Source organism: Ciconia boyciana, chromosome 13, assembly GCF_034638445.1.
Source record: "Ciconia boyciana chromosome 13, ASM3463844v1, whole genome shotgun sequence".
NCBI classification, from domain to species: domain Eukaryota; kingdom Metazoa; phylum Chordata; class Aves; order Ciconiiformes; family Ciconiidae; genus Ciconia; species Ciconia boyciana.
In genome coordinates, this window is record NC_132946.1 from 19,761,405 (window position 1) to 19,772,411 (window position 11,007).

At 51.4% G+C, this 11,007-nt stretch overlaps 2 protein-coding genes across 13 annotated transcripts in view; one reads left to right on the forward strand and one right to left on the reverse strand.

Moving 5' to 3' along the window:
* Positions 1-4,174, forward strand: part of MAPK8IP3 (mitogen-activated protein kinase 8 interacting protein 3) — a 78,556-nt gene extending 74,382 nt beyond the window's left edge. For all 9 annotated transcript variants that reach the window (XM_072877722.1, XM_072877723.1, XM_072877721.1 and 6 more), the window contains 3 exons: positions 43-222; positions 496-639; positions 1,217-4,174. In XM_072877722.1, coding sequence (XP_072733823.1) covers positions 43-222; positions 496-639; positions 1,217-1,338 — 446 coding nt within the window. In that variant the 3' untranslated portion in view covers positions 1,339-4,174. The remainder of the gene's footprint in view (positions 1-42; positions 223-495; positions 640-1,216) is intronic.
* Positions 4,175-6,879: 2,705 nt separating this feature from the next.
* MRPS34 (mitochondrial ribosomal protein S34) lies at positions 6,880-10,986 on the reverse strand. Of its 4 annotated transcripts, XM_072878661.1 has the most exons (5): positions 10,833-10,973; positions 10,115-10,171; positions 8,654-9,463; positions 8,491-8,533; positions 6,880-7,594 (listed from the first exon to the last, which is right to left on the reverse strand). In XM_072878661.1, the coding sequence occupies exons 3-5, from the start codon at positions 8,969-8,971 to the stop codon at positions 7,317-7,319; spliced, it is 639 nt and encodes a 212-aa protein (XP_072734762.1). In that variant the 5' UTR covers positions 8,972-9,463; positions 10,115-10,171; positions 10,833-10,973; the 3' UTR covers positions 6,880-7,316. The 4 variants fall into 4 exon arrangements, with proteins under 4 accessions (XP_072734762.1, XP_072734761.1, XP_072734760.1 ...); XM_072878660.1 differs by lacking the exon at positions 10,115-10,171 and having other exon boundaries at positions 10,833-10,986; XM_072878659.1 differs by lacking the exon at positions 10,115-10,171 and having other exon boundaries at positions 10,495-10,985.
* Between the last annotated feature and the right edge of the window lie 21 nt (positions 10,987-11,007).

Here is an 11,007-nt window from a genome sequence, read left to right on the forward strand (position 1 = left end):
CTCAAAGCCATCACTGACAATATTCCTCCTCCCTGTCCCCAGCCAACAAGACCTCACCAACCTCTGGAGAGGGGAGCCGCTCTGGCGGGGTCATCCACGTGTATGGTGATGACAACAGTGACAAATCTGCCAGCAGTTTCATTCCCTACTGCTCCATGGCTCAGGCACAGCTCTGTTTCCACGGCCACCGTGATGCTGTCAAGTTCTTCGTCTCTGTGCCTGGTAAGGATAAGCACAGCCCTTCCTTGTGTGGGTCTTGTCCTGCCGTCCATTCTGCAGCAGGAGCTTGAGCTGATCTGCAGCAGACAGCTGTCCATGTCATTTCTAGCAGCTGCAGATCACTGTGGCTCAGACATCAGTAGTTTAAACTGCAGCAACTTAGAGATTTCACCAGCAGAAGGAATTGGCCTGCCCAATTGTGTTTGTGTGTGTGTGCGCGCATTAACTGTATGGGGGCTGAGCAGAGGCACCGACAGCATCTCTGTCCTCTCCCAGGCAATGTCCTAGCAACCCTGAATGGCAGTGTGTTGGACAGCCCTTCAGAGAACCCCAGCACAGCAGCCACAGAGACCGAGGGGCAGAAGCTGAAGAACGTCCTGGTGCTGAGTGGAGGAGAAGGGTACATCGATTTCCGGATCGGTGAGCGCCTGTGGTGGGAGGCATCTGGAACGGGAGGGGGTGCAGGGACATGGTTGTGGAGAAAGGCATCACTGCAGTGAGGAGCAAAATCTGAAAAGCAGTGCTCTCTGTTTCTCCTGCCTTTGGCTGTGAGGGCAGATAGCAAGCATTTTCCTTCCACAGCACAAGGCTGCCAAACCCTGCCCCTGCCTGTGCCTGCAGTGCCACGCAGTCTGAGTTAATGGCCCTGGAAAGAATAAAACCATCTGTGCCACTGGCTCCAAACCTTGCTGCCCTGCTGTGGTCACCTGTGCTGCTCGAGGGCGCTCTGTGTTGTAAGCGTTAGCTTCCCCGAAAGGAAGGGTGGTTTTCTCTGCTGCTGGAGATGGTTGGTTCCATCCATACAGTCCTGCTTCAGAAAAGCATCATGTTGCTATAAATGTTCTCCAGGCACAAAGGAAGGTCTCAGCTCATGCTATCTGTTGTCAGACTGCCGAGACTGTAACAGGGATATTAGCCTCTTCGGAAGTATTCCAGAGCAGTGCAATTTGGGATTTTTCTTTCTTGCCTTTTTTTACTCTCTGTTTTCTCTCTTCAGGGGATGGAGAAGATGATGAGACAGAGGAGAATGCAGGAGATGCCACCCAGGTGAAGCCAGTACTTTCCAAGGCTGAAAGGAGCCACATTATTGTGTGGCAGGTATCGTATATCCCTGAGTGAGAATTTCTCCTTTCCCACCAATGTAAGTGTCCCTCCTCCCGCCTGAATGCCAAGATGTACATACAGAACGCCTGCATTATACCTACTGCTGGAAACCAACCCCAGACAACTGCAACGGCTCCTGCCTCGGACTGTGACCCCCTTCTAACCTCTGAACTTGCAGCTTTCATCTTGGGCCTGTGCTTTCTGCGTGGTTGGATTATTGTTCTGCTCTGGAGCTGGCATCTACAAGGAGAGAAATGGCAGTGCATCGATGAAGTGGAGCTTGGAGCTAGAACTGTGCAAAGCCTTTGCCCAGCACTCGGGAGCTGGCAGCTGGATGGGTGGTGGCTCAGGTTCTCTGGCAGGTTGCCTCACTCCCACCTGCATGAGAAGAAGTACATCCCCCTGGTATCCCCTGCCAAAGCAGTGATGATGAATCACAACTTCTACAGCACCCTAGCAGAAATCCTTTCTAGTTCACCAGTGGACTCTCCACCTTATCCACCCTTAAGCACAGAATAATGTCCCACAGGCTGAGAGCAGCCAGGTCCAAGGAACCCTCAATAGAAAGGAGTGTCAGGGTTTGGGCAGCACTTCTGCTGTTTGGCTGGAGAAGGCAGCAGTGCCATTACTGTGGGGAACACATCCTCCATACATGCAGATGGAAAGTCTCCCTCCTCTGCTGCTGCTGTTGTTGTCTCAGCAGTCGTGTGCTGAGTGACTGTGTGTGTCCGGAGAGGATTGTTTGGTAGCCTCAGATGGGAGACGGGTGTTTGATCGTGGAGGCCACAGGGCCTTTGGAAACTGCGGTAGCAAAGGGGTGCTGGAACCTTGATTTTTTTAAGAGCAGAAAAGACAGCAATACTTTTAACTCCCCCTTCCAAAAATGCCAGGCAGAAAAGAACACTTGAGCTCATTCTGAAAGGTTCAGGAGAAAGCTATCTCTGCATAGCATTTGTTGACTTTCAGAACACACGTGAGAGCAAATGATGTTGGTCTGTTGTGAATTCTGCATTAACACGTTGAGATTACCTTGACTCATAAGGCTGAGTCCCCATCCCGGGAACTGCTAGAGGAGATGGCTGTTTTCCTTCATGCTGTGGCTGTCTGTTAGGAAGGACTGTGTAGGTGCAGTCAAGGTACAGAAAGGCTGTGTCTCACCTGAGGTCACACAGAAAAAGGAATTGAGGCCAGATCTCCCAACCTCTTTTATCTAACATTGCGAGCACTGACTTTGTTACTAAGTAGTTTGAAAAGCTGGAAATTTCTGACTCTTGAAAAGAATTGACAACCCCCGAGAAAAATTCTGATGGCCCTCCTGGTGTAAGCAGTGCTGGGGGATTGCAAATGTGTGTCCTGCTTACAAGAGAGCAGCAAAAAATGGGGCCAGGGAGAGCAGTTTTGAGCTCCATGCAGAACATAGCAGCTCCAGATGTAGAGGCAATGGTTTGTCCTCCCTTTCTGACAGCAGAAACAGTCCTGTCTCCACCAGGACAAGTTCCGTTTCCTTTGAACACTTCCTCCTGGATGTGCAGGACTAGAGTGAGTAGTAGTTGTTGGCGATGAATTTGGAAGCTCCTGGTGCTCATGTTGTTTCTTCCCTGAGCTGTGCAGCACTCCAGGGTTCACAGGGATGTCCTTGTGCCAATGTGGCGGTATGGGGACAGCTGGGGGAAGCCTCAATCTTCTGGGAAGCTCCCAGCTTCTGTCCTGTGCTTGTTGCCATGGACCAGGCTGCCCCCAAGGCTTGTGGTCTAAAGCAACTCATGTTCTGCAGGAATGCAGTATTCCTAGGGCAAGCTCTAACATGTGGCATTTGTCCTGATGCAGCAGCACTGAAATGCTTTTTGGATCCACAGTTCAGAAAAGGCTGGGGCAAGAGGATGTCTCTGGAGAATAGAGGCCTTGGGCACCAAAGTACAGAGCCACAGTGGTGCCCATGCTGCCTGTGAGCGGTGCTGGTGACATGTGCACCACCACTCTTCGCTGAGGTAGGAAACCAGCTGGACGGTGTCCTCCAGCCATTGGCACACCGGGCTCTGTGGCTGGCATTTGGCTGAGGGATGCTTGGAGCCACCACCTGCATGTGGGGGGGACCTTTCACTAGGGACATTTCAACAGGGCCCTGCTGACCATGCCAGACTTCTCGTTCACTTTGCCAAAATGCTTTCTGCTAGGAAGAGCTCTTTGGATGACAACACAAGAGTGCATTAAAATTAACAAGATCAACATTTAGACCACAGATTCCACAGACATGTAACAGTTCATCAGTTAGGGCCAGGTAAACTTCATAATTTGAGCTAATTGAAGGGGAAAAAAAAAAGTGCCCTAGTAGGCCCAGTTCCTTAGCACTATTGACTCTTCCATAGGAAAATACAGAATTGCAACATTCTTAGCTCTTACTGTTTGGTCTCTATCTGGTTTTAGCAGTCAAAGTGACAGTTTCTTGTCACCCACTGGGCCCTGGCAACATAAGGAAACCGGTCTCGGGCCTCTACCAACAGGTTCCTTTCCAGCTCAGTGCATGTTTTCCTCCAAGAGAAGCACATGTCTAAGAGGGGCAGCTACAGCTAAGTAGAACCAGCGTCTGCTGTCAGCTCCTGTGGGTATTTGGTGGCTGCTGGGCAGCAAGGTGAGAACTGACTGGCTTCAACACACTTCCCTGTCATATCTCCACTGTGATGTATGTAAAGTATCTTGTATGTTACAAAAGGATTTTAAAAAGTGTCTTAAGGCCTGTAAACTCCGCTATTTGTTCTGAAGATGGCATTCTGTAAAGAGACTGCTGTATGAATACGTTCCCTTGCTTTGTCCCTTATGCTATCAACAAACCGTATCTGTTCTGTATGTAATAAATGTGTTAACATCAGCAAGTGCAGCGTGTCTTGTTCCTACAAAGGCACTGGGATTTCTGCTCAGTCTTTAATAACAGCAAGACACTTAAAAGGGTGGGAATGGCAGCTCACATGTTCACTGTTGAGCAATTTAGTGTCAAGAAATGAGATGTGGATTGCTCACTGGGCCAGACCAGAAGGGGCTGATCCTGCAAGCCACAGTGCAATCTGTAGCTTCTCCCAGCTGCTCCCAGAAATAAAAGGCAGAAAACACAACCATTCAGCTGCTGGCTAGCTGCAGCTGTCCTCGTGGTGTCCCCTTCACAGGAGCTGCCAGGGTTAACACATCAGGCTCAGCTTTCAACACTGAGTTTGCCGATGTCCCCTGTCAGTACAGGGTGGTCCTTCACAAAATTCCATACGAATCAGTGACATTCAGCACTGCAGGAAGCGAATTCCTCTTAGTCCCAGTAGCACTTAAACATGTTCATATTTATTTTGTAGAACTGCATTAATTCAAGGGCTGTACATAGCAATAATAGACAAGGGAGCCACCTCCTTATGCCAGGGGTGGCTTCTACCCTGAGCAGCTCCATGACTAACACGTGCACTGTGGTCCTGTGCAGGCCAGGGTGAAGTACAATAGGCAATGCCTCCTGGGTTACTAGAAGCACCTCAACAATGAGGTTTGGAAACAGGCCCTGGGACCTGTCCCGCACCCCTGGGGCTGCACCCTTGGATACAGGCAGGAGCAGTTTGAGCAAGGCACTGGGTGAAGTGCAGCCGTGTCTGGCACCCACCTGGATGGCTGAGGAAGAGGCTCACTACCGTCATCCTTCAGACAACCACCCCCATGCTGTTAAACGATCCAGGAGGTTAATGCACAGATTTGAGAGTCCTGGCAGAGCTCCCAGCATGTTCCAGGCATTGAATCCAACACCTGGCAAACTAGGGCTGTGCAGCTTTCCACAAGGGGGCCTTCACAATCGGACAAGGCTCTTGGGCTGCCCAGGGCTCTGTGTGAAGACATCCTCTCCCCCCTCAGGTGTTAAGGCTCTGAGGTCACCAGCAGGCCATGATTGTCCTGATCAGCCCCACCTGGGCCCCCACCTGTACATGGACCCTTCCCACCCATGGCCCAGGAGTCTCATCTAAGCACTGGCCTGGTGCCTTCAGTCTTTGCCTGAGCTGTGTTGTAGCTGTGCATATCTACAGCTGCTCCTAGATGGACTCCTTGGACTTAGGGGTTTGGAGTAGATGATCTTCAAAGGTCCCTTCCAATCCAAGCCATTGTATCATTCTATGCCTTATGGTGTATTATCTCCATCTGCTTTTGCTCCTGGCTGGGCTCCCTGGGTGGACCCTGGTCGTGGGTCATTTCTTGCTTTGTCTGGGGCTGTTGGTGGACCCTGTTACCAGCACTTGGCTCTGCCCACTGTGGTCAGACTGTGCAGGGCTGTGCCCTGTTAGGAAGGGCACTGCCTATGCTGGGGTTGTGTTCAGCTCCTGGCTGTGCAGGGCAGAGAACTAGATTGTTCTACTCGTCCCATCTAACTCACATCTACACCTCCTTTCCCACCTCGCTCCTCAGTTTGTGTGCTGGTTCAGTAGCACCTCAATCACGGTAAGGCTTGTTGTCCTTAGCCCAGCACCTGGCAGCAGAGGCTATGGAAACCAGAGAAGCTGTTCATCAATCAGCTGCAGCTGCAGTGGGAAGTCTCACAGCCTCAAACTGTTTGTGCCTTTAGCAACACTCTGGATTTTCCCTGCCCTGGAGTCCCATTACTTCTGAAGCTGGTGAATCAGCCCTGGCACCTGCCCTGCAGTGCTCCTGCCACAACAGAGAGACAAGAGCCCAGCTCTTCCCAGCCTTTGCACCTTGTCATAGGACCAGCTTTTAACTCATGAGAAAAACCTTCCATCTTATCCCACAGGAGCGCCTGGTGAGGAACCCCATGGAAGTCAAGGTAGCTGATGTTGATCCGTTTGCTCCTGCCTGATGACAGCCTTTTTTGTGGTGGCTGAGGCCACATGTTCCCCTGACCCATCCAGGCCTGCCATGCACACTGGGCAGGGCAGAGTCTCCAGCTTTTGCTTTCCCTCAGGAAAGCCCTTCAGGCTACTTGTGATTTCAGGGTGCTGCAGCAAATGGAACACCACCTCTTGACACTACCTACTTCAACGGATGAACTGAATAGCTGCTTCTGTAGGGAGCTGATCTGTAGGGTTACAGACCAGAACAGCTCTTGTGCCTCTTCCACCCACACCCAGCCTAGACCCTGCAATAGTTCCTGACTCAGCAGCAGAATCCACAGCCACTGCAAGAGAAAATGAAATGCCAAGAGCTATGCTAAGGAGTTGCATTTTTGTAATGCTCACCACGCCATGCTGCACTGGAACGGGTGGTAATTTGCAATTGGCTTCAAATAGTAAGAGTATACTTTGCATCACCAGAATTAAAACGATTTCTCCTATCTATCTCCTGACAGCCATCGCTGGGAATAAGAGATGGATAGCTTTGGATAAGCTTAGGATCTAAAGTCAAGTTAAGTTGTGTTCCTCCTGTGTTTTCATTGCCATCATATATAAGTAATCCAGATGATTCTACAGTGGTTAAGAGGAATCCAGTGCTGTGTCTGTATTTGGTAAGCTAATTACTCTGCATTTGGACCTAACGATGATCTCCATGCACTGAAAAAAATACCAAGTTTTCTTAGAACTGTGCTGCAGAAATAAGAAAACATTTATTTTTGTTAGTAGATACATTTGTACACAGCTTTGTGAAATACTGTGATATTCTCAGTCATTTTTCTGTGATTTATGTAGGAACCAAATTACCTGGAAAATGTTCTTAAAAACCTGATTTTCAGGCTGTAGAGGAAATTGTGCTCCAAAGAATCGTAGCTGGATGACAGGAGCTATGCATTCAGAGACTACAGGGAACCAAGAAGGCTCCTCTGCTAACTGAGACCACAGTTATGGAAAAAAAATCTGAATGTATCTGCATCTTTCCTTTCAGATGAGGTGACTGTACAGGGCTGGGGAGAAAGCTAGGAAACCTGGATACACCATACCACAGTGGACAAAGGGGTCTTCTGTAAGATGACGTGCTTCTAACACACAGTGAGAGCACGTGGGAAGCTCAGGCCATAGAACAAGTCTTTACACTGGTGTCCCTGTAGCTTTTTTCTTTGCACCCCAATGGGGAGAGGCCATGACCTTCTCCAGATCAATCATTGGCTCCTCTGTGATCGGTTTTCCCTCTTTCTGCCACTGCGCAAGGATCATGGCTCGGAGCAGAGGCGGGTACGGAAGGTACCGAATGGTCTCCTCTGGCACTGGGGTGAATTTCTTGAAGGCTTCCTCCTCATGCTTGGGCACCATACGCCAGTCATGGTACATGACTTTGTCGATCTCTCTCACTTCGTCTTCGGTTTTGCCTGAGAAAAGATGATGAACACCAGTGGACAATGCTACTGACAACAAACTCCCTCCAGGAAATGCAGCAAGTGTTGACTCTCCGGTATCAAAGACGCTACAACAGGCAACAGTAAAGGAAGTTTTCAAAGGATCGGACAGTAGCTTCCCTGCTATCCTATGGGATCCCACTTTTGTCCTTGAAAATCAAAACAGAAACATGCTGAAAGGACTACAGGCAAGTCGTTCCAATTCTCTTAATTTAAAATGTCACTTAATGTCTCTCTGGTTCAGTTTCCATGGCTAAGGAACGAGAGTAATTTATCTCTACACTGATGAAACTTCCCTGGGAAATTTAACGTTAAAAATAACCAACAACTTTAAAACCTTTCAGTGAGAAATGTTTCAGAAACTCTAGTAAATGATAATAATATGCCTAATATAAAGCAGCCTTAGAAAGGCAAATTCACTCACTCAACTCCAAGCGTTGATTTAAAATCCCAGTAATGTAAATTTACTTGCCATCACTCCTGTTTTACTGATGATTTTACCTGGAATACCCTCATGTGTTCATTCTGTGTCTTGCTTTTGAAGTCTCAAACCAGTCTGTCGCCTCATCTAATCCCATTAGCATGCTGTCTTTCCCCATGGTCAGCCTACACTGGCTCTCCCACAACGTTCCTTAGAAACGCATTATGTGAAGGCTAGATCCCAGCATGTGAAACTAAAACATGGAGAACTTATTTTCTCATTAGCGGATCTGAGAAAAACAAACTTCCCAAATAGGAAGGCTGCAGTTTTCCTGCAGCTCTCCCACCTTCCCATACCCCCCCCCCCCCCCCCCCCGCACGTTATTCTCCGGTCCTGCCTACAGATGCCCTCTCCAAACCTTGTACGTAGGAAAACAAGCCGGTTTTACCTCTGAAGGTCAGGTAGCCCCAAGCTCTTCCATGATCCATGTTCTGCAACGAAAACAAGAACCTGTTGAGGGCAGCAAGCGGTGAGGAGGCGGCGGCGGGGAGCGGGTCTGGGGGCCGGCGCCGCCGCAGCCCCTCACGGAGCCGGGCGGGGGCGACGGTTACCTCGGCCGTGTAGTCCGCCTTCACCTTGGTGATCACCCAGTAGCAGGGCTCGTCGTGCGCCCACAGCCAGGACTTGCGGGTGACGGTGCGGCCCACGCCGAAGTGCGGCAGGCGGCAGAGCAGCGCGAAGAGCCGGTTCTCGCTCCGCACGTCCTCCCAGGCCCGCACCGGCAGCCGCTTCTGCGTCAGGGGCCGCCGCATGGTCTCGTAGTCCAGGGCGAAGCGCTGCGAGTCCCGCGGCCGGTTCTTCAGCGCCCGGTACTCGCGGATCTTCTTGGCCATGGCGGCGATGGGCCGGTACAGCTTCTTGCGGGCCATGGCGCCGGCCAACAGCGCGGAGCGCTCCGCCGGGACCCCGCCGTCGCTCGCCGCTTCCCGTGTCGCCCGGAAACCGCCCCGCCCAGCGCCGGTGCCGCGGCGGAACGCTTGTGCCGCGGCGGAACGCTTGTGCCGCGGCCCAGCCGCCCGCGGGGCCCTCGCCGCCAGCCGCCGAAGCGCCAGCCTCACCCCGCTGTGGCCGCCCCGCCGCCCTTCGGCCGGGCCCCGGCCGGTCAGCAGTTTGGCTGCTCTCAGAACGGCTCCGACAGGCAACGGCCCGAGGCGCAGCCCGGTGCGGACACGGGAGGCCTGCCCGCTCCTGCCGGTAAAACCTGTCCGCCTCTCGCTGTTGGTTGCAGGCGTGGGTTATGGCAGAAACACCCGGGCTTTCGGAAGGCACAGCTCAGCAACGCCCTGACGTTTCAACGTGCTGCACAGCCCCTTCCGATCAGCACACTTTGGTTGTCGAGATGGATCTTAGTAACTGAAAGCCTGGGGTAGAAAAATCTATTTGAATAGATTCACCTATTCCAGGCCCCGGGGAAGGGAACTTTCAAAGCCAGAGAGTAAATCACTCAGATAGGTTTTAGGAAGATTAAAGCAATGTTGAAGGTCTGCCCGAGGTTAGAGTCAGAAGCAGAGCCAAGAGCAGAGGCCGGGTCTCCTAACTCCGTTCCCCGGGACAAGACAAGGTCCCCCTTGCACGAACCGCTCTGGCTGCAGAGCACCAATGCAAGACAGACACACGGGCAGAAACTGCTGCCTGCAGCATAGATTTAAGGAGTAGAAAACTGCATAGCTCTGGCTATACTAGTCCCTGGATTTTGGCTACAGACTGCTAAATGAAACTTCTCAGGAGAAAGGTTTTTTTCTTTTTAAACCCATATCTTGTACTGAAGGAAATGCATCCATTCCAGTATTGCTGTAGAGTCCTTTACTGAAGGCATTCAGAGACTGGTTTTTGCCCGCAGCCACGATCAATGTGTGGAGCAAAAAGTGGGGAGCAGGGGGTGTGTGCTACACAACAAAACAAGTAAAACACCTATTGTAAAGGCTATTAATGCTCTTAAAAGAGGACGTTTTCTCCTAATATGGTGCATATCTCGTGAAAAGGACAGGGGAGTTGTAACAAGGAGGACATACCTGCTTAAGTTGACAAACCAATTTAGAATAAGATACTCGACCTCAATCCACCCAAATCTGGGAGAAAAAGCAGAGCAATTAAACCACTTATTACAGGGTGCAGAGTGGGTAGCTCATATCTAGGGCTATGCAGTACAGGTATCAAGCCCGTGCCCTCTCAGGCACCTACATTCAGGTTTCTGAGGGGGCACAGAGTGGGAGAGGACACAAGAATGCTTGAAAAATTGTGAAAGTGGCTTAGTCAGATGCACAGAAAGGGCAACCCCAAACACAGCAAGTCATCAGGAAAAACTGATGCAACTCTACAGCGGTTGGCTACAGACAGCATCTCCTGGCTGCTACGGCAGGAGAGCGAGTGCAAACCATGTTCTAAAACCTACCACCTCCTAATTTGCCTAACGGGGTGCAAGTGCAGGCCACAAATGTCTTCTGGTATCCAGACACCCTGAAGAGTCGGCATCCTGACAACAAGTTGTCTTGGGTACCAACAGGATCCTTGGTTTGTTTTCCTTAAGGCAAAATCTCATATTAAAGAAAACCTCTTTGCTCTGGGGGTGCTGTAGAGACCTCTGCTGCAGACGCTCAGGGAACAGCGCCCTTTGCTACAGCGGGAAGCCCCCGGCACAAACACAGGCATCACCGGGCGCGGGGGGCGGCGGCCCCCACCGGAGCGGCCTGGCAGAGCAGCAGCGTCCCACTGACCGCCACGACCACTTACCCCGCTGTGCTCAGCACAAAGTTCTCCTGCTTGACGGCTCCTCCTGAGCCGCTCACGGGCAGGGTGAGCCGGTGAGAGGCCTCCTGGGGTCGGAGTCGGGGCAAGCCCCGCTCCGCCGCCGCTCCGGGCCGGTCCCGCCCCGCGCGAGCCCGACGTCATCACGATACCACGCATC

Excerpts from the sequence above, each read along its gene's own strand:
- MRPS34 (XM_072878660.1), bottom strand. The coding sequence starts at position 8,971 with ATGGCCCGCAAGAAGCTGTACCGGCCCATCGCCGCCATGGCCAAGAAG. Across the intron at positions 8,534-8,653 it reads AGGCGGACTACACGGCCGAG|AACATGGATCATGGAAGAGC; the intron begins GTAACCGTCGCC and ends TTTTCGTTGCAG. Across the intron at positions 7,595-8,490 it reads GGGCTACCTGACCTTCAGAG|GCAAAACCGAAGACGAAGTG; the intron begins GTAAAACCGGCT and ends ATCTTTTCTCAG.